At 36.9% G+C, this 22,205-nt stretch overlaps 2 protein-coding genes across 2 annotated transcripts; one reads left to right on the top strand and one right to left on the bottom strand.

Moving 5' to 3' along the window:
- The first annotated feature begins 2,088 nt into the window (after positions 1-2,088).
- On the top strand, positions 2,089-4,062 carry LOC115951776. Its single transcript, XM_031068925.1, has 5 exons — positions 2,089-2,343; positions 2,662-3,193; positions 3,299-3,396; positions 3,607-3,699; positions 3,820-4,062. The coding sequence occupies exons 1-5, from the start codon at positions 2,089-2,091 to the stop codon at positions 4,060-4,062; spliced, it is 1,221 nt and encodes a 406-aa protein (XP_030924785.1).
- Positions 4,063-5,638: 1,576 nt separating this feature from the next.
- Positions 5,639-21,578, bottom strand: LOC115985420 (DExH-box ATP-dependent RNA helicase DExH11). Its single transcript, XM_031108361.1, has 23 exons — positions 21,152-21,578; positions 20,244-20,501; positions 19,770-20,024; positions 19,590-19,658; positions 19,031-19,109; positions 17,761-17,939; positions 17,553-17,660; positions 16,743-16,844; positions 16,331-16,531; positions 16,059-16,169; positions 15,062-15,129; positions 14,309-14,696; positions 13,357-13,512; positions 13,159-13,269; positions 12,878-12,931; positions 12,039-12,296; positions 11,454-11,563; positions 8,987-9,140; positions 7,801-8,266; positions 7,437-7,651; positions 7,071-7,309; positions 6,430-6,556; positions 5,639-6,335 (listed from the first exon to the last, which is right to left on the bottom strand). Exons 1-23 carry the CDS (start codon positions 21,284-21,286, stop codon positions 6,123-6,125), a joined length of 4,056 nt encoding a protein of 1,351 aa, XP_030964221.1. The 5' UTR covers positions 21,287-21,578; the 3' UTR covers positions 5,639-6,122.
- Positions 21,579-22,205: the final 627 nt, after the last annotated feature.

Genomic DNA, 22,205 nt, shown 5'->3' with positions numbered 1-22,205 from the left:
AGCTGGCAGGCCTATACATGCATGTCATTTAAAATGGACCCAGGCCCACTTTTGTTTAAAAATATCTATTGACTTGGTGGGTGAGGGTAAACGGACTGTTTCTTGGGGTAATTTACAGCCCATTGTAAGTCGACCTGCTCAAGCCCACCAACCCAATTGTGAGAATGGGTCAGGCCAACTTTTATTTGACGTGTCCAAACATGTCTGTATAGGCGATGGATCTGATAATTTACAAATGAAAGAGTGGGTGACTGGGCAAGGATCGAGAACATACGAGTATGAGGAAGGGGAGATCCCAAGCTCCGGTGAGGGATTGGGTGGCTCCCCTACTGCCGATACAAAGTCCGATGAGAAACTGTCTCACAAGGCAGAGGTAGGGGAGTTCCAGAGCTTTAGCAAGAGGCTAAGCGGCCCTCTTGCGACTGATATGAAGCCCGATGATAGTGTTTCGGGTTCAAATGATCACAGTGATACTGTGGAGACTATCTTGAGTGCCAATAGAGAACCGGCACACTTCCCAGTTGCCGATGATCAAATTGTGGACCAAAGGGTTGGGTTTTTGATTGCCAATACTGCTGTTGGAGCTCATTCGACAACCACTAAAAATTCTGGGTGCCCAGTTCAGGTTCAGAGCCAAGTGAGGGTGGGTTCGGACTTGAAGTTTCCTATTTCTGAGGTGGGTTGTGGATTGATTGACTCTGAGGTTCCTATACTGATTTAGGATGCTTCTTTGATGTCGGGTAAGGATGACGAGGCTGTTAATCCTGAGGTCATTACACCTTTGGCTTTGTGGGACCCAAATGGTTCTTTTGATCTCATCTCTATGGAAGATGGTTTAGATGGGTTTTCAGTGGAAGAGGTTTTGGAGCCTTCAGAATGGGTGAGTAGGACGATTAAAGATTTTAGTACTTATGTGGGTTTCCCAATTGATTGTTGTGAGAGACAGTGTATTGATTTTTTTCAAAAACTTGAGAAGGTTTGGGAGCAGTAAGCCAATGTTGTTACTACTCGTTGGGTAAGCAACTCAAACCAAAAGGTGATGAGGGAGTTAAGAAATTTGTTTTCATCTATTAATTACGATGGGCATTCTGGTAGAAGTTCTAGAGGCAGTTTGAAATCCTCTAGTTTGGGTTCATCTGTTGGTAAATGAATTTAAAAATGCTGTCATGGAATGTGAGGGGTTTGAATAATCCCCATAAAAGAGATGTTGTGAAGAATCTCTTAAGGGAATGGAAGTGTGATATAGTATGCTTGCAAGAATCTAAACTAGACAGTACCAGTTCCAGCTTGGTTAAAAGTCTCTGGGGTAGCCCTTTTGTAGACTAGGGGGGCCTTAGATGCCATACATACAGCTGGGGGTGTCATTCTGGTGTGGGATAATAGGGTTGTTGAGAGGGTAGATTCAGTAGTTGGAAGTTTTTCAATTTCAATTATGTTGAAGGGTGTGTCAGATAGCTTTGAATGGATCTGTTCAGGGGTGTATGGACCGACTGACGGAAGTCTTAGGGATGCAATGTGGGCAGAATTAGACTTAGTGAGATCACGGTGGGCTGGGGCTTGGTGTTTGTTTGGAGACTTCAATGGTATCCATTATCCGGCTGAGAGACTTGGCTGTAATTCTTTTAGTCCTGCTATGTTTAAATTCTCAGATTTCATTGCTAAACATTCACTGATTGATTTGCCTTTGGTAGGAGGTGAATATACTTGGTTTCTTGATTCTGATAGTCCTTCTATGTCTAGACTTGATAGAGTTTTGATGACAGCAGATTGGGAAGAGCATTTCTTAGATGTGACTCAAAGAACTCTCCCTAGGATGGTGTCGAATCATTGTCCTTTGCTAGTGGAGGCAGGTGGTATGTTGAGGGGGAAGAATCCTTTTAGATTTGAAAATATGTGGTTAAAGGTGGAGGGTTTTGTGGATAAGGTTCGTCATTGGTGGAATGGTTATCATTTTGTGGGACCTCCAAGTCATGTTCTAGCTTGTAAACCGAAAGCCCTTAATAGGGATTTGAAGCACTGGAATAAGCATGTTTTGGAGATGTAGCTTTTAGAAAAAAGAGTCTTTTGACCGAGCTCTTAGACATTGACATGAGAGAAGGGAGGCAGGTGTTGACTCAAGAGGACAAGACTAGAAGGTTGGCGGTTAAATCAGATATAGATTTTCTGGCTTCTTTGGAAGAGATTTCTTGGAGGCAGAAGTCCAAGGCTCTGTTTATCAAAGAGGGTGATAACAACACACAGTTCTTTCATAGAATTGCCAATTCCCATAGCCGAACCAATCAGATTAGGGGTGTGGAGGTGGATGGCGTTCTCTTTGAGGAGGAGTCAGATATTACAGATCAGGTGGTGGATTTTTATTAGAGATTATATCAAGAACCGAAAGCTTGGAGACCTACTATTGATGGGTTAGAGTTCGCTTGTCTAGATGAAACTGAGAGGTATATGTTAGAGAGAGAGTTTGAGAAGGAGGAGATTATTGAGGCTCTTAAGGATGCAGAAGGTGATAAGGCCCCTGGGCCAGATGGGTTTACCATGGCATTCTTTCAGAAATGCTGGAGTGTTTTAGAAGGGGATATATTGGCTTTCTTCAAAGATTTCCACAGCTAGTGTGTTTTTGAGAAATCTCTTAATGCCACGTTTCTATGTTTGATTCCCAAGAAGATTAATGCAGTAAATATCAAAGACTTTCGTCCTATCAGTCTTGTGGGTAGCCTTTATAAATTGTTGGCTAAGGTGTTGGCTCATAGGCTTCGAGGAGTGTTGGATAAATTGATATCTGACTCTCAAAATTCTTTTGTGGGAGGGAGACAAATTCTTGATTCGGTTCTTATTGCTAATGAATGCTTAGACAGCAGGTTGAAGAGTGGTATTCCTAGTGTTATAATAAAGCTGGACATTGAGAAGGCTTATGATCATGTGAATTGGAATGCACTATTTTACCTTATGGATAGGATAGGCTTTGGGGCAAGATGGAGTAGGTGGATTAAGGCGTGCATCTTTACAGTTAAATTCTCAGTTTTGATTAATGGATCCCCTAAAGGTTTTTTTGGTAGTTCTCGTGGTCTTCGCCAAGGGGATCCTTTGTCTCCACTTTTATTTCTAATGATTATGGAAGTGTTGAGTAGACTGTTGAAGAGGACAGAAAATGGTGGCTTTCTTTGTGGATTTAAAGCGGGGTCGCATAGACGTGGGGGTATCCATATTTCTCACCTTCTTTTTGCTGATGACACTATATTGTTTTGTGATGCTTCTAAGGAATAGCTATTATATGTGCGGATGGTGTTGATTTTCTTTGAAGCTATTACAGGCCTGAAAGTTAATATAGGCAAGAGTGAGATTGTTCCTGTTGGCGATGTTGGGGATTTGAATGGTTTGGCTCGTATCCTTTGTTGTAAGGTGGGCACTCTGCCTATGAGATATTTGGGCATGCCTCTTGGGGCACACTATAAGGATTCATCAATTTAGAATCCTATTATTGAAAAGATGGAGAAACGGCTTGCTGGATGGAAAAGACTGTATTTATCCAAAGGAGGTAGGCTTATTTTGTTAAAAAGTACCCTATCGAGTCTTCCCACCTACTTTTTATTTTTGTTTACTATCCTTCAGGCTGTGGCTGCAAGAATTGAAAGAATTCAGAGGAATTTCCTTTGGGGGGCCTCAGAGAATGTTTTTAAATATCCTTTAGTTGCTTGGGATAAGGTATGCTTGCCAGTTGAGTGTGGTGGTTTGGGAATCTGAAGAGTTAGGCTGTTTAACAAGGCTTTACTTGGGAAGTGGTTGTGGCGGTTTGGGAAAGAGAATCATAGATTATGGCATCAGGTTATAGCAGACAAATATGGAGAGGCAAGAGGTGGCTGGTGCACTAGAGGGATAAGAGGTGCTCACAGGTGTGGGATGTGGAGGAGTATTAAAGAAGGATCAGAGAAGTTCTTTAGCCAAATTTTGTATAATGTGGGGGAGGGTAACCGTGTTCGTTTTTGGCATGATACATGGTGTGGGCCTACTCCTTTGAATGAACTTTTTCCTTCCATGTATGATTGCTCTGTTTCTAAAGAAGCATGAGTCTTTGACTTGGTTGTTTCAAATTCAGAAGGAGGTAGGAGCTGGAATTTATTATTCCGTCACGGTCCTCAGGATTGGCAAGCAACCACTGTCTACTCATTCTTTGAGTTTATTTATTCGTCTATGCCGAGGGGTGAGGGGGATGATCGGCTAATCTGGAGATTGACTACATCTGGTGTTTTTGATGTGCGCTCTTTTTATAAGCTATTAGCTAGTTCCACCACTGATGCCTTTCCTTGGAAGGGTATATGGCATACTAAGGTGCCTAGACGGATATCTTTCTTCTTATGGACAACAGCTAATGATGGGATACTCACCATTGATAACCTTATTAGGAAAGGTCAGTTTTTGGTTAATAGGTGTTGTTTGTGTTGTTGCGATGGGGAATCAGTGGATCACCTTCTTCTTCATTGTAAGTTCTCTCATGCCTTATGGTGTGAAGTTTTTGCAGTGTTTGGGATTCAATGGGTAATGCCAAGGTCAGTGAAATCTTTTTTCTTTATATGGAGAAACTGGTTTGGAAAGCGTCTTTCTATCATTTGGAACATGGTCCCGGCATGTTTAATGTGGTTAGTTTAGCAAGAACGTAATGCCCGCATTTTTGAAGACAAGGCGAGAACTTTGGAACATTTAAAATGTTTACTTTTTCGTACTCTGTTTCTTTGGGCTCGTATTTGGGGGTGTACGAATTGTACTACTGTAGCTGATTTTTTAGTTTCTATTTCTTTTAACTCTTGATCTTCTTGTATTTGTTTCTTTGTTCAAAGTGTTCACCATCGTGAGCACGATGTTCAATTTTTTTTCAATAAAAGTCTTATTACTTATCAAAAAGAAATTTCATCACTTAATTTTCATCACTTATCACTCAATTTTTCACACCCATTTGGCATCATCACCCAATTTCTATCATTCAATATTTTTCACACTATTTGTGGGTCCATACCTGTCAGCCGATGTAGCTTTTTCTTTTTCTTTTTTGTTTTTGTTTTCAATACCCAAACTCACAGAAGCTTAAAAAAAAAAAAAAAAAAAAAAAAAAAAAAAAACCTAGAATAGACTGAACCAATGAAGAAAAAAAAAAAAAAGAACCGAACAGCCAACCCAGGATAAGAAAAAAAAGTCAAAAGGTAGTCAAAAGTTGTGATTGTAGGTCCCCTATGTGTGTTTAATTACAATATTACCATTGAGTTATGAAACTAAAAATAGCCAAAATGTGTTTGTCAGTTTTCATAACTCATAACTCAAAAATTCGAGAATTGAGTGATGAAAACAGAGTTGAAAATAAAGTTATCGTTTATCAAACAACTTTTTTGCTATAGGTTCCACCATTTTTGAGTTATGGAAACTGAGAATTGAGTTATGGAATCGCCAATCCAAACAGCCCATTAAATTGTTTATTCTAGCAGTACTGCAGTACCAACAACCAATAGAATCTTTGAGAAGTTATGTTTAAGAACATGGCCCACGTTTTTTAATAATGAAAATTATTATTTAACAGATAGAATCAAATGTTCAGTTTTATAATCTGCTTTCCTTTATTTAGGAGACCAGGTTGCCTTACTTATAAATAAATAAATAAAAAAGAATCAAATGTTCAGTTTTATACCACGAAGTATGAACAACAATCAGCTATCCAGTACACTGGATTAACAGGTTGGGTCAATTTTGCAACAACTAAATTAGCTAACAAAGTCAGCAAAATAAACAAATAAACAAATTACTAACAAAATATACCTATAGGACACAAATGGGAGTACTGTACATTGACATGAATGCTCTTAACAAGATTGTAATAACTAATAAGCGGCAGAAATTTTAAGATGAAGTAAGCATTCTGAACTAAAAGTGCAGAATGAGTGACTGTTGCTCTAATAGATCTCTTAACACTTTTTTGATAGGTAATCTATAGCACTATCCATATCAGAAACTAACATGGTTGAAAGATCAACAAAATCTGCTGAATTTGAGCACATTGAGCAGGTCATTGATTAATGCACATGTAAGAGCACCATACTTTGCTTCTCCAGATCCCCTTCCATATTTCCATATTTATGATATGGTTACACTCCAGTGATGTACAAGCTAGCTGCGAAAACAATGTCTCGCTTTATTGCATTGGAAGCAATTTCCATTTTCTTGTAGAGTGCAGAATTACCCATAATAGCTGCAGCATTTTTAAATTCACGACATGTCTCATCCAGTCTTACAATGGTGCGCACTATCAGGCCTTCAGGAACATCTGTAAGTTCACAGATATCTGCAAATGGAGTGCCCTGCCAGGAGAAGGGAAAAAAAAAAAGCAGCATGAGACGGTGAGCCACTGCAAAAACAAGGGATAAATCTAATTTAAGTGCTCTAAAAGACAACCTTTGCCCATTCATAAACCACTTCAACAAGACCAAACTTTAGATTGTCTCTGGCATACTCTTCAGGGCTAATCTGTACATTGAACTGGGCTTGAAGCTCCCCAAGTCTTATTGCTGTGTCATATAATCTGGAAAGAAAATAGCAAAATACAATGATTATATAAATATTTTTTTTATTATTTATTTATTTTGTGGGGGTGGGGGACCAGGAAGAAAGTGGGGGAAATGCAAAACCTCAATGTCCATCATATCAGTACTCAATTTTCAAGACTACCATCTAGGAATTTCATGACACCTGCCAAAGCACATAACCTCACTAAAGAGAATAGTTCCATGGGCAAAATTGTTCAATATGAGAACTCAAAAAGCCAGATCTTTATAAGCACATAACTTCTCCCATACATACCACTTGCCAGGATAAATTCAAAATTTGCAAATTCATGGCTATCACCAAAGAAAATTATACAAAACCCCCCACAATGATCTCCTAGTAGAGGCAAAGCTACTGATCTATCCTCCAACCCTATACATCCACAGCATACTATAATGGGGAGCAATCTACCAAGTACAGCAAGAAATCTAATTATCAGATCTTTAAGATACAAGGAGAAAGATGATGGGCAAAAAGAAGGGGGAACTAACCTCTTTTTGGCCTGAGACAGCTTGCGAGTAAGAGAAGGTTCAGAAGTATTCTTCTGCTGAAACACAAAGGCTGACATTAATGCCACCGCTTCTTCTGGTTCCAGATCATCTAGCTGATTCTCAAATAAACACTCTGTGCAAATCAACTCCTCCCCTGAGTTCATCTCACAAGCAACACGGCCTTTTATTTGAACTACAAGGTCAGCATCTATACATCCAATATCCTTCAGAACATCTATCTGCAAATGCACAACATAAAATGTTCAGCGGAATGTTTTGTGATTGAGTATTGACACAATTTACTTCAGATTATCAAACTGCCACAAAGTTGAACAATTAAAAGAGGTGAATGTCATGAGAACATACTCGACCCTGAAAGTCTGGCATCTGCTGAAGTGCTTCATCTGACATTTCAAATTTTAGAGCATTAACTTCCTCTTTGTGTCTCTTTATCTCTTTTGCTAGTTTAATGTGCTCTTCCAATTTTATACACCCATGGCACTTATTCTTTGACATCTTTTCCAACAGGTCAGTCCACTTGTTGTAAGCTTCCACAAGATTCACGTCTTTCAACTTTAGATCTGAAACAGAATCACCAAGTGTTTACATGTACGCTACTATCAAATTTTACACACGATTTGCTTCATATTCAATATAGAGTGAATGCACAAGTCAAAAGGTTACTTTTCCCCAAAACTGATATTTTAAGTTAGTTGAGACATGGTCATACCTTTCTTTGGATCTAGGGCTGGAGGGTACTTATTTCCATCAGATTTCAGTTCCAATAGCTGTTGAACTGTCTTGGAGTAAGCAACACTACTACCATCTTCAAGAAGTCGAACTTGGTCAATTCTTATTTTGCAATTGCATATGCATAAAAACCCTGTAACATCAATTCCTCGAACCTCATAACTCACCCCAGCAGCAGCACCACAGTGAGGTAATTTTATGTTGATAACCCCAGATCCTTTGCGAGAAGTGACAGAAGAACAATAGTCTTCCTCAAGGGCACGTTTTGCCTTTGGTGCCATAAAATAACCTCCTGGGAAATCTGCATTTCTTTTATCTTGTGAATTAATGCTAGCCAGGGGACTTTGTGCTGTTACTGGTAAATTAGGTTTCAGCACTAAAACAATGTATTGTTTGTTACTAGCAGAAATTGCTTTCACAACAACTCCAAGCAAGTGGTCCTGGGCCTGCCAATTGTGAATGATTTAGGTTTAGCCCCCATAATTACATATATCCAAACAGCTAAATGAAGGAATTTTAATAATATAGTTCAATGAGGATAATATAAATGCAGCTATTATGAATCTAACAGCATATTCCACTAAACGTATGGTCAAGGGAGTTAATGTCATCACTGCAGAACCAGTCAGCTATATAAACATATGAAGTGCCACCTCATCAAACTACAGGTTAAAGATGTCAACTTGATTTTCTTCCTCAGGTATGAATTAAAAGAGAAATTTATGACTCTAGGAAAATCCTCTTTTTTTTTTTTTTTTTTTAAGTCTAATCCTAGTTGTTATTCATGCATTTTTTCTCTTAAATGTATGTATAATTTTAGTCACACTTTGTTCAAAAAGTATTTTTTTGTTATCATACACCAATCAAAACCAACCCATATCACAAGATAGTATCAGTTCTGGTCCAAATTAGTTCCTGGTCCTGGAAGATGATGAATGGTTAGATTAAATATCAGCAATCAAGAAATTTACTAAGTAAAACATGTGTATGAATACATAATTGTATGCAGGCCAGCAAAAAATACCAACACTTCACAGTCCAGGACCCCTCCCCCAAAAGAAAAACAAAGAACAAAAAGAATAAAGAAATTATAAGGTAGTAAATTTAATGGAGTCTCAATTATATAAGTATTGGAATACCAGGATACGGTATAAATAGGAACTAACCGATGTTGATTTCACAACTACCACTCTTCCAGGAGTAAGACATTGTTGGGCAGCAGGTAACTGCATTACTTTTTCAGATATCGCACTGTCATATTTCTCAGCATCTGCGTACATCTCATAGTATTCCTCAATAGCTGATTCACCTTTTATACATCTACATGCAAACAGACATGCTTCAGACAGTGGAAGACAAAAAAGAGCATCAAAAGTAGGCATCTAACAACTAAACCCGAATACCCTTCCCTTACCCCTTACCCTCATGTCTTAGATGGAAATGTAAGTACATAGGATTCATCTAAAAAAACATGTGAGTACAGAGGACAAAAATTGAATCTTTTTTTCCCAGAGGTGTGTGACAAAAATTGGATCCACCCTAAGAAAGATAAACTGATATTAAAGGATAAACCATATGCAATTAATGAAAATGTAATGATATTATAAATTATCTTTACATTCATCAATGATACTTTTTCATGACCATAGGGTGTGTGCATAACCAAATCATAAATGTTAGATGGTCCCCTCTCCCCTTCACAATTAAAACAGCATAAAATCCACAATACAGCCAGAAATGCCACATCTGATTCTGAAAGTCATATTCTTAAAAACAAGGTGCTTAATTTCTTCATGATAAAAGTTTTTATTATGCCGAAAAGTGTTACTTTTTCCAACCCAGGACTAATATATTGCTATTTCAGCATTCAAAAAAGTTGAGAAACCATCTTTTAAAGAATGAACATAAAAAAAAAAAATGGAGTAAGAGAAAATTCCAAGACAAATACAGCAAGTCGAAAAAGAAAGAATTTTAATGTAGTCAAATGATGAAAGTATAGAGGTGATGCCAGTGCCTTCCACCAAAAGCGACAAATCACAGGTTCAAGTCCGATAATCAACTTTTCTAATAAATTGGGGTTGAGGCTGCCTACCATGACCTTTCCCAAACCTCGCAAAAGTGGTAGCTTTGTGCACTGGGTACGACCCAATCACGAAAGTATAAGAAATTGATTTTTGTAATAGAGTTCAATTAAAGCAAACTATTTTAATATGACACACTAATGCTTAGTGCAAGCACGATGCGTAAGACCAGCTTTTATTAATAAAACAAAAAAATATGTAGATGATTAAAATACTTTTTTAAAAATAGTGAAACTTATTTTAAATTTCTTGAAACTATTGGTAGTGAATTTTTATTTGAAGTAGTGTTTTCAACCTTGTTGAAACTTTGGTAACAGAGTTTCATCTAGAAAAAAATTCTCTTAATAATTTTAATATATTTATAGTGCAGTGAGGGCTTTTTATCATACACGTGGCATAAAGGAAAATATCCACTTGTCACAACTATTACATCTAAGAACTAACTTTTTTTTTTTGGTTGACATAGGATAACTTCACTCAAATTAGTTGCGCAGAGCATAATGTAAAACAATCCTCACTGTTAATTAAACTTTTATGGGCAACTGACCCCACCCGCCAGAACCAATTACTAAGTAATCCAGGGGCTTTCACCCCTGATAGGCTAAGCAGTTTATCCCCATGCATAGGAGGCCAAACTAACGATATGATATACACATTAAGTGACGAACAAGAGAAAACACATTTAGGTATCCAAAATCAGACAAGACGCTTTCCGGAGCTTCATCAACACCATTTATTGCACTCCTGTAAGGGGGTTCGGGGAGGATAAGAGATGTTGGCTGCCTTGTAAGAGTAAGGGGTTCACGGTTAGTGCTTACTATCATCTCCTAGTTGGCCATAGTGAGCAGTTTTTCCCTTGGAAAAGCATTTGGAAACAGAAGATTCCCTCTAGAGTGGCTTTCTTTGTTTGGACCGCTACCTTGGGGAAATGTCTAACAATTGACAATTTAAGGAAAAGAAAGGTTTGCATTTTGGATTGGTGTTATATGTGCAAATCTAATTGTGAATTTTTTGACCATCTTTTCCTTCATTGCCCGGTTGCTTTGGAGTTGTGGGATATGGTGTTTGGTTTATTTGGAGTTTATTGGGTTATGCCAATGTTTGTCGTTGGGCTATTAGCTTGCTGGCAAGGTCGTTTTGGTCACCATCGTAATGGAGATATATGGATGGTTGTTCCTCATTGTTTGTTGTGGTGTATTTGGAAGGAGGGAAATAGTAGGTGCTTTGAAGATAGCGAGCATTCCATGCCTGACATCAAGCTTCTATTTTTTAGAACTTTATTGGACTGGTTCTCTTTGTGGAGGAACCATCCTTTTTCTTCTATTTTGGATCTACTTGATTTTTGTAATGTTCGTTCTTGATTTGTTCACCCCTGTATACCCCCTGTGTACTTGTGTGTCTCCCTTTTTTTATCAATGAATTTTTATTACTTATCAAAAAAAATCAGACAAGACAAAACATCTGCAGTACTAGCATGCATTGAAGCCTGAAGTAAAGAATATTTATTGTGAAGAGTATATGTCCGTTAATAACCAAGATTCTGCTGACATACTCAATAGTTTTTGTGGGTTGAGCAAGCTTTCGCATTAGAAGTTGTTGTTGCTCGGGAAGTTTCTTCTGAGCATGGAATTCAGCAAAACTTCTTTTCAGCATGTCTTCCACCTGCAATTAGGGTCCCCCCAACCAACATTGGTTAAATAAACTCCCTTGATTAGTTGAAATGGCTGAGAAAAAACTTAAGCAGAATAATGATTGATGATAGAATGCAGGAGACAATCTGTTGGACTGTAATTATTAAAGGAGACTCCTCAAGAACATGCAAGGTTTTCCCAAAAAAAAAAAAAAAAACCTTGACAGGAAGTCAGTCCAAAAAGGTTATTGTAGATACAGATCCTCAACCACCATTTCTCTATAAAACTGAAAACATCTCACTGATTAGCCTGAAGAATATGCCCACTATATCATAAAAATATCTATGTATTGCTTTCCCATTCATGTCCTACATAAGTATGGATGACTAGTATCTGTACTGATAGCCCAAGCTACAACCACTTTTGGAAAGAAGCTCAGCTTTCATAGAGAATTTTATCCAAAACCCTTATTCTAAGATAGGAGTTGCATAAATTGAATATTGTACCTTCAATTCTTCAACACGGAGAAGATGTAGAATCATGATATAGGTCAGCCGAAACTGAGACTCAAGCCTAGTTGGACTTCCAACCATAACATGCTTCAAATCACTCTCTTCTAAGATTTCATCACGACACATAACAACCACTGTACCAATAGAATCAAGTCCTCTTCTGCCAGCACGGCCTGCCATTTGAGTGTACTCTCCTGGCAATAATTGTCTAAATTCCTTGCCATCAAACTTCCTTAAAGTATCAAAAACAACCTGCAAAAACCTCAGTTAGGTTAAATTCTAATACAAAAATGTCAAACCTACAACTGGATATAGCATAGCACATAAAGATATGGAAAATAAAAACTAATTCGTCATAATTAGTAATTCTTGATGTTTCTACTTCTGGACATAAAACCATACACCAATACACACAATGCCATATTTAGTGGATGACAAGAGGGGACCTTATGCCCAACTATGTTTTATCCTTCATAGATGACTGTTCATACAACTTCATCAAGCTGAGGAACACTAGCATGACCATAACAGCTTATCTGTAGCTTGATGCTTACATTGCAAACAGAAAACGTTTTTGTTACTAATGCAACAACAATTAGAAAGTCAAAAACAAAAGTTACTATAACCTAGAATGTCATGGAACTAACTACTTGATCGATCAGAATAGCAGCCAGTTTTATTGACTTTCAAAAACCTGAACATTCAAGGTTTCAGTAATTAAAAGATGTATGCAAAACATACAGGTCAGTTATAAACCTAGTACAACGATTGAATACTGGAGCAGTGAACAACTCCTAATTATGGTAAAAGTAAAACCATCAGACAAGCCTCACCGTTCTTGCTGGAGCATTGACCCCCATTGCAAATGTCTCCGTTGAAAATAGAACCTAAAAATAACAGAGATAAGCATCAACCCACTATAGCTTCTCCGACTGTTAAAACTCAAATACGCACAAAAATAACGTTAGTGAAACCTCAACTCTGATGCATTATAAAGAATTGGATTGCAGCATTTCCTCAACCTCCTAAGAGCATTAGGGATAACTGAAGCATCATTTTGAGAAACCAAATTTGAATGTCATACAACACTGAAAGAGTCTACAAGCATATTTACCTTGATTACACCACGGCAGAAAAGCATCTCAACTACTTCCTTAACAATTGGAAGCAGCCCTGCATGATGGACACCAATCCCTCTATGAAGTAGGCTTTGAACTCTAACAATCTGTACATCACATTATTTTATTATCTCTAACACCCAAATAATGGTGTAAATTGGAAAAAAATAATAATAATCAGTAAGCAACCAAACCTGTGGTAAATTCCTGTCAGATCCCTTTAGTCGGGAAAATGCTTTGTCACAGAAAACACGAATCTCACTTTTCTCAGAACTACTAGTGAGGTCAGTTCCATACATACTATCAGCTGATTTATCACAGCGATTCTTTGAGAAACAAAATATAACCACCTACACATGTGAGCAAAAGCAAGAATAAGCTCCTAATTTATTTCTTAAAAATTATAAATTTAACAAAGAAACAGTCAATAATTTAATGCTAACTCACACAAATTAAGCTACCCTAATCTAGCCCAAAATGATCCAAACATAAGCACATCATATAAACAACAATTCCAAAGTGATCCCAAATAAGCACCAGCTAGAATTCTACAGCTACCTATCAACAAAAGAAAATACTTCTACATTATCATTCATTAAAAATAATAATAATAAAATAAAACAAAAATCCCTTCTAAATTATCGCAGCTCTTCAAGAACACTATCGCAGCTCTTCAAGAACACTATGTTGCAACTAATTATATCCAGTGCACTATTTGTATAAAACAGTCTAGTAATTCATAGATATCAGAGTGAAATATGAGTTCATGTTTGTTGGAAAAACAAATATTATCTTCTGTTGATAAAAATGAAGGTGACACAGCTAACGAAAAGAGCAGGGTTTTTTTTCCTAGTTGAGGGAAACACTCAATGGCTGAAAACAAAACACTTTATAAAACACTTATCTAACAAAACTACCTACCTTTGTTATCTTCCAAAGGCATTTTTATGTTTTCATTTCATTTTATAGTTAAGAAAGAAAATCAGCAGCATACAACTAATTCTAAAACATTGAAACAGAGCTACAAAACCACAAATTCTAAAAATGTTCTCGGTATCGTTTTCAGAATCACCAGAATTAAAAAAAATAAAATAAAAAAAGCATGATTAACAGTAATATACTGAAGGAAGATATATTCTAACATACAGGCAATAGAGTTTTCTTTGATAGATTGTTAATAAGCTGCAACCACAGAGAAGCATCTGATCTCCTTGACCCCCAGTTATTTTGGCTGTTCCCATAGTTTCGACTCCCCCCAACAGTCCCAGTAAAGTTACCCAGATTTTGGCTCCCAGAATGCTTATTCTGCTTGCCCCGATTAGAATGTTCACGTCTCTGAGCTCGGCCATCGATAGCAGCTGGGACCCCAGCATAAGATCCAGTACCACCACCAACACCAATCAAATTCTTTTTCTTGAATGCATCTTTGGCAGTTTTAAATCCCTCAGGCATAAATTTTTCATTTTCACATATTTTGTAAAGTTCTCCAGAATAAAATAGGCAGTGCTCCAGTGGTACTGGTCTTTTTGTAGTCCTGATAACAAAAACATACTTAATTACAGAAATTTAGGTAAGCAAACACAACAGGCATAATATAAATCCCCTTTCTGCTGTATCCTTATTTAAGAAAAGCAAACATGAATGAAGAAAAGAAAGCAAGAAAAAACCAATAATTTCAAAAACTTCAAAGCTCTCAAGATCATGAAACTAAAGTGAATCTTGCCTATACCAGGGAAGGGGGGTTTGAGCGAAGGGAGAGGGTACGTCCTGTTGTGTAGCCCATAGTCCCAATGGGCTTCTAGTAAGACCTTCCCCCCCCCCCCCCACCCCTCCTGTGAACAAAAAAAAAAAAAAAAAAAAAACAAAGAACTCCAGTAAGCATACAGATTTACTACTTACCCAGTTACACGGATTTCCTTTTGCTTTGTCCGCCCAATCCAGTCAGCAAACTCAAACGTGTTTGGTACCTGTAAAATGATAATAACATCTTGAGGCTATGAAAAAGAGAGACATTGCAGAAACAAAGACTAAACATCAAAGATATGCAACTAATACATATCTTTACATGAGCTGACTTTTATTAGAAAAGTTTAATAATGCAGTAAACCAACACATTTGTCTGTAAGAAACAATATAATTTTTTTCCTTACAATTTCAGGAAATGAGCATTTACAATATATAGATAGGCCGAACCCAAGTAACAAGAAAATCTTCCTTTTCATCTGATTCTAATGTTGTTAGGCAAAGTAACTTAAGCTCTTCACTAATTACCCAGCACAAAAATTGATGGTGCTTCTATCTGTACAATTAACTTGGAAGAACCTCCATTCACAACAAAAAAAAAAGGAGGTTCTGGAAGTAGCATTTTAAACCTTGAGCAAGCGGCAAAGCAAGACTAGAACCCAAAACAACTTAATGAATCTAACATAGTGTACATTGTACATAAATGCAAAGCTTAACCGTAAATTATCCCGAAATATGAATCAACATTAACATCATCAGAAAGTCAACAACTGAGCTGTGTACTTCATGATAACAGGATGATAAACAAATTCAAAAATTGGTGTAATTGGCAACAGCAAATAAATGCAGAGTTTACGTGTACAATTAAGGAATAAATGAAATGACAGGTACATATAAGAGAAATTTAAATGACCAATAGTTTACACATAACAACAAGAAATCCCTGACCTCAAGCTAACAAATGTGACATTCCAATGAAATGCTTCACATGTTTAAAGCTGGTTTGCAAGTGAGTAACAAATAAACTAGCAGTGCCAGCCCTCTAAGATTACTAAAGCTATGAAAAACCATCAAAGTAATCATCACTGATATTGAAGCAACTCATCTCAAAAGCAGTGTTCATTAAATATGTATATTAGGAAAAAGCAAATACCGTGGCCGAAAGGAGAACAAAGTTAATATGTCTTGGAAGCATGATTATAACTTCTTCCCAAACAACACCTCTTTCAACGTCATTGACATAATGCACCTCATCAAATATAACCTGTTTCATAAATGAAGCCAAAAAAAAAAAAAATTAATAAAGAAAATATTTTTACTAATTTATAATGAAATACCTAGAATCACAAAATTAAAAGTAATGAAAGAACTTAATTGGTAACAAGAAGGGGGGAAATTACTGTTAAAAAAAAGGAGCCTCTTTACCCATTCAATGTCACGTATAATATCTGCACCCCGGTAAAGCATTGACCTTAATATTTCAGTGGTCATGATGAGACATGAAGCCTCTGGCCTCAAGCTAATGTCTCCAGTGAGAAGTCCAACATCAAATTTCCCATAGAAATCCCTATATTTTTGATTGCTGATGGTTTTAATAGGAGCGGTATATACAGCTCTTGTGCAATGCTGCGTGGCATAAGGATCAAGTAAAAATGCTTAGCATAGGAAATGAGTAAAACTCAACAACAACTCATGCTTGAATATAACTATTCTAACACATAAGTAGATCCTCAACATTCGGGAGATCTGAAAATCAAAACGCTACATTCAACTACTCAATTAAATTAACTATTTAAAATTAAAAAATTAAACCACTAGTTCAAAGCTCATGTCATACTTTTGATGCCAAAGCAAACGCATATTCTGCAACGACCGTCTTTCCAGCTGATGTATGAGCAGCCACAAAAACAGACTCTCCCCTTTCAAGATAATATATAGCCTGTAATTATTACCCAAAATATAAATCTTAGTTAAGATGCAGATAACCCTTCAAGCTACTACAGTTAAAAAGAAAAGAAATAATAGATAGCACAACACACAAAGGTTTTACACATGCATGAAACTTGTCATAAAACATATATGCTAATACACCACAAAAGCTTTGATGCCATTTCTAGGAAGACCTGCTGTATCACAAATAATATGTAGATGTTGTGAAGAAGAAAATGCAATGTCCAATTCAGCCCTCTTTAATGTGCTTAATGCAAATTATATTTCTTTTTTTTGGAATCCATTTAAAATGGAATGTAGCACAATCAAAATATTACCAGAACTCCTAAGCTTCTAAAACATGACAAAATTAGAACTAAATCAATGAAAAAAAAATGCAATGGATGGTTTAATGATGGTAAATGAAATTAAAGATATACCAAAAAGGTTCTTACAGGCCTCAACATTAATTTCTACAAAAGACCCAAAATTTATAATATACTGGTTTCTACCATGACCGGTAGAGGGTATTAAATTTAAGAACATGAGAAAAATAAAATCCTAAAAGTTAGCGGAAAGTATATTCCTCCCTGCTTCATTTCATAACCAAAAAAAAAAAAAAAAAATTACTGTTGCAAGTTTAGGTTATCCATTTTATTCTTGCCATAGAAAACTAATATATGAACAGATGGCGAAAATGATTTGCTTTGACCAATACCTCTTTCTGGAATTTATCCAATTCAAAGGGAAAATCTAAAGCCATATCAGGAACAAGTTCATGGAAGCGCTCTGCAATCCCTTCACCACCTCCAATAACAGCCCAAGTCTGCCAATTGATTAACTTATAAAAGAACAGCATAACCAACAGCGAAAGGGGCAGACAGCAAGGCAAATAACATGATATTATACACATTTGGAGAACTCACCTGCTGCTTCTGCTGTCCACCACCATCACTTATGCCATCCAATTTTGTTGTTGATCCTCCTGATTCAACTGACAAGATATCATCCAATAGAGATAATTCAGGCTCATTTGGGCTGCTGGACACATCAGCGTTATTTGCTTCATCTTCCAATTTAACAGACTCTGCCTCCGACAATGGACCTTCAAAGTCAGCATTGAACATTAGCCCAAGAAAGAAAAAAAAGACTAAATGCATACAAACCAATCTTTCCCAAGCTAAAATTGATACACCAATATTATTTCAATATATAAATATTAAAACTTTCCACACAAACCTTACAATAAAAACCTTGTATCCATAAAAGCATATTTAAAATAATAATAATAATAATGATGATGATGATAAAAAAAATCCATAGTTCTTCAATCCTTCACACATAAAAAGTTGGACGGTGTATTTGGATTATGAGAAACGAAACAAAGAGAAGTTCATTGCTTCTCCCCTTTCACTACCTAGATGAAAAATAAAGAGGAGAGTAGTGAGATTAAAAAAAAAAAAAAAACATATTTTGAGGGCCATTTTTCAAATCTCTCCAGAAGAGGAGAGATTTTAGGTGTTAAGTCAATATTGTATGGGTAGTCATTTTTAATCTTTCTCATTAAATTCTTTTCTAAATACTTCTCTAGCAGAGAAAAAAAAAAAAAAAGATTTGTCTGTGTAGAACATATAAAGCACACAGCTACAACCCACTCATAACAAAACCTTCATGCAACCCACAGTCTATAATTTCTCTTCCTGCACCATCACCAAACAAGAGGTAGTGGGACCAGATTCACTTATCTTCTCATCTCATCTCCTCTATATTGTTCTTTTAGAACAGTTCTATTGTGACAGAATACAAACATACTAGAATCCAGTGCAAAACGCAGATCACAGAATATGCAAAACTTCTGTGAAATTCCATTTTGCCCCACCTGGATCTAGTCAGTTTAAAATTTGGTCCTTGAGCTGGATATAAAAATCACAATGAGCAAGCCACCTCAACCATCTCTGTTTAGAGGACTTTTAGTAGCCTTCTGAATGAAAATGAACTACTTTAAGAATATTCCTTTTTCTATACGTATAAATAAAGAAGAATCTACTTGATGCAATGCAAGGACAACCTGGGTCATTCATAAGCCCAAGCTGAACAAGCCTTGCTCTGCTCCTTCATGTCAATTTGCTCATGATATCATAACTTCAAAAACAGATGCATCCATGAAGAGAATATCAAAATGCAGATCATACGTACCATCTCCCTCATATTCAGGAACAATATCATCTTCCCAAGCCTTCATGAACAAGTCATCAAACTGTACAGATAACTCACCCTGCATATTCAAGTAACGGAAATCATTACCCAGGCATAAAATATCAGACAATAACATACATTCATGAGACCAAGTAGGGGTGTCCACTGGTCAAGTTGAGTTGAGTTTGGGCTCAACCCATCACTCAACCCGAGCAAATCAGGTGGGGGAGGGCAAAACCTGCTGTCGACTAAACAAAAGCGGCAACTCAACCATTTGAGTGTATTCAGTCGCAACAGGCTAAAAACAATGGTAGTTGTAGATCTGGCGACAATGGTATAATATGGGGCTGGTGGTGATGGGGAGAGGTGGAGGTCTCAAGATCTCCACCATATCTGGGTGGAAAACTTGCTGGAAACAAACAAACTGCCATCAACCACCTACTGCCATCAAAACCAGTCGAATCATGACAAGTCAGTCTGGATCAAGCGAGTGGGTCCAATTGGGTGGGTGTCTAGACAATCCTAACACCAGGAAGCCCAAACAAGAATCTAGACTCACCAGCTTTTCATCAGATGTGCTCTTGATTGAACTTTGGTCCTTGTAAACATTCCATGAGGATGGATAAACCTGTAGAAGAAGGAAGTGGAAAAGATCTTGTATTTAATAAGTCTGCAGTATAAAATCTTTATATAGAGTAATTTGTCAAAAGATTTATGAATGATCGATAAGTCAATTAACCTTGAGATTGCCAAGGTCCAACCCTTTCTTCAAGCTTGGAGTAACGGCCTGAGCAGGGCCACCATTCAAAACTTCACGTACCCATTCACCATTTGAAGCACCTTCAGGATGAATCCTTTCTAAAGACTGGGACTCATCCAAACCTCCAGGACGAAAAGGGCGGTTATTTATGCTGCCCCTTAGAAAATCCTTTGGAGGTCCAGCTGTGCGTGGCAAAGAGTCTTGAGCTCGAACAATTAGTTCTGATACATCCACCTAAAACAATATAATAAACCAACTCCCAAGACTAAGTCAGGAACAGAGGAGGTAATAATAACAGCAATGAAGAATATTGCCAAATTTCTTTTGGTAAGTTTTATTATCAATTGCAAAATAGCAATATAAACAATGGCAACCATTCTTGATTTCTCAATATTAGGCCAAATGAAGAATTAGTGACCAATAACACACATTGAAGAAATGGTAATCTCATACCTGAACAGACTTGGGTTCCCATATTTCTTGCATCAACCCTTTCTTCTGGCGTCTAAATGGCAATTCCCATGTAGGAACCACAATAGAGCGTGGTAATGATGGCTCTAGGGGTACTTTTGCCCTTCCAAACCAATCAAAATCCCACTGCCTTCCAACCTTTTCAGGCGAAAATTCTTCAGGGTCTAATCTAGGCGATAGATATGTCTCTTCTACATACGTTTTAATCGACTTGGGTGTTTCCCTCGGAAATGCAGGTGGCTGAAACAGAAATTACATAAGTTATCAATGCAAAGAATGAGTGCTCTTTTTGTAGCATAATTAAAAGACTAAAATATTGTTTTCGTCCCTAAAGTTTGCATAAAGTTCATTTTTCATCTACACTTACTTTTTAAAGTGCCTTTTCACTAGTTTAGGCGCAAACATAGGTATGAATATTTCTTAGTTTAGGGATAAAAGTGAAACATTTTTCAACAGTTTTAGGGACGAAAATTGAAATTCATGCAAACTTTGGCGACTGAAAACAATACTATAGTAAACAAAAAGGAGTTAGCTACTTGAAACTTTAGGTTTCTAATAACCTGTCCAATTTGACATTGAATGCTTCACTTAGCTCCCAATATTTGAAAGTTTCATAGTGCCAAATGCTCATAACAAAAAATGATCCAACAAAAATTTAATAGAATTGCTGAACAAGAAATTCAAAACGCAATAAAGGTTCTAAATTAAACAACAACAAAATTACAACAATCTATGGAAAATTAGAGCACAATGACATCTTAACCAAACCCTAAGAGCCACGAAGTGTATCACAGAGTTCACAACAAAAGGCCAAAGTTGAGCAAGCAAACTGAGCAGAGCAGAAGCAATAATTTTAAAAAGTGCGGTGTGAAATGAGATTGAACACTGACCAGAATGAAATCGGGAAGGGAATTGACGGGGTCGGAGCGCTCGACGGTGGAGATTGGCTCCACTCTGAGATGGCCACTGTGGCCGGAAAACCCGACCCGGAAAGAGAGCTCGTTTGTTGCTTCGATTCGATCCATTTCATGTAACGGCGCTTAATTGCACTGGAAATTTAAAATTGAGTGCTTGTTGGAACTACTAGTTGTTTTTTTCTTTTTTTAATTTCTTAGGGGTTTTGATTTTCGCGGGTTTTGAGTGAGGAGTTGGGAAAGGTTAAGATTCCTTTGGGTTTGGGGTAAACTGTATTTTTTATGTGCAGCCGTGTCCCCCTTGTGTTTTTTTAACTGAGTGCATGTGTGTAGTAGTACTCTGTAATGTAGAGTATAGAGTGTAGTGGGGGCATTTGGAACTTGTTGGCTGGCTAACAATAGTAAGTTTTTCTGGTCGGGAAAATTATGTATTGAGAGAAAATAAGGGGAGGAGAGCTGCCGCTAAACCAGGTCGGTTTAGTTAGAGGTTGAAAATGTGGAAAGATTAAAAATATTTCAATTTTTTTAATTTGTATTTGGTTGGAGGGTAAAAAATTTGAGAGGTATGGAGTAGAAAATAGTTTGTATAAATTTATTTTTATACTCTATTGCATTATTTTTTATATATAAATATTTTATGAAGGGAAGAAAATTATTGTTTTGGAATAAAATGAGCAACCCAAACGTAAAGCAAGGAACCCCAAAAAAAAAAAAAAGTTTGAATTTAGTTTGGGGGGAGGGGAAGCTATAGATGAGCAATTTTCATCCAACCCCTTCTCCCAATTTTCTCTCTAATTTGGGGGCTGTAAAATGATGGGCCTATGGAGAAGACAGTCGGACTCCACTATTTTCTCTTCTCTAAAATCACTTCAACCAAACACTCCTCCCACCTAAAATCTCTCATATTTTCTCTCCCTTTTTTTTTTTTTTCCATTCTCTCTATTTTCACTTGAGCCAAACATAGTCTATAACCCTAGGAGAAGATCCAAGCAGAAGAAAAGAGATGTTTAAAGTTCCATTCCACTTATAC

Source organism: Quercus lobata, chromosome 1 (assembly GCF_001633185.2).
Source record: "Quercus lobata isolate SW786 chromosome 1, ValleyOak3.0 Primary Assembly, whole genome shotgun sequence".
Classification (NCBI taxonomy): domain Eukaryota; kingdom Viridiplantae; phylum Streptophyta; class Magnoliopsida; order Fagales; family Fagaceae; genus Quercus; species Quercus lobata.
The sequence above is the reverse complement of the archived record's forward strand: the minus strand, read 5'-3'. Positions and strand labels throughout refer to the sequence as shown.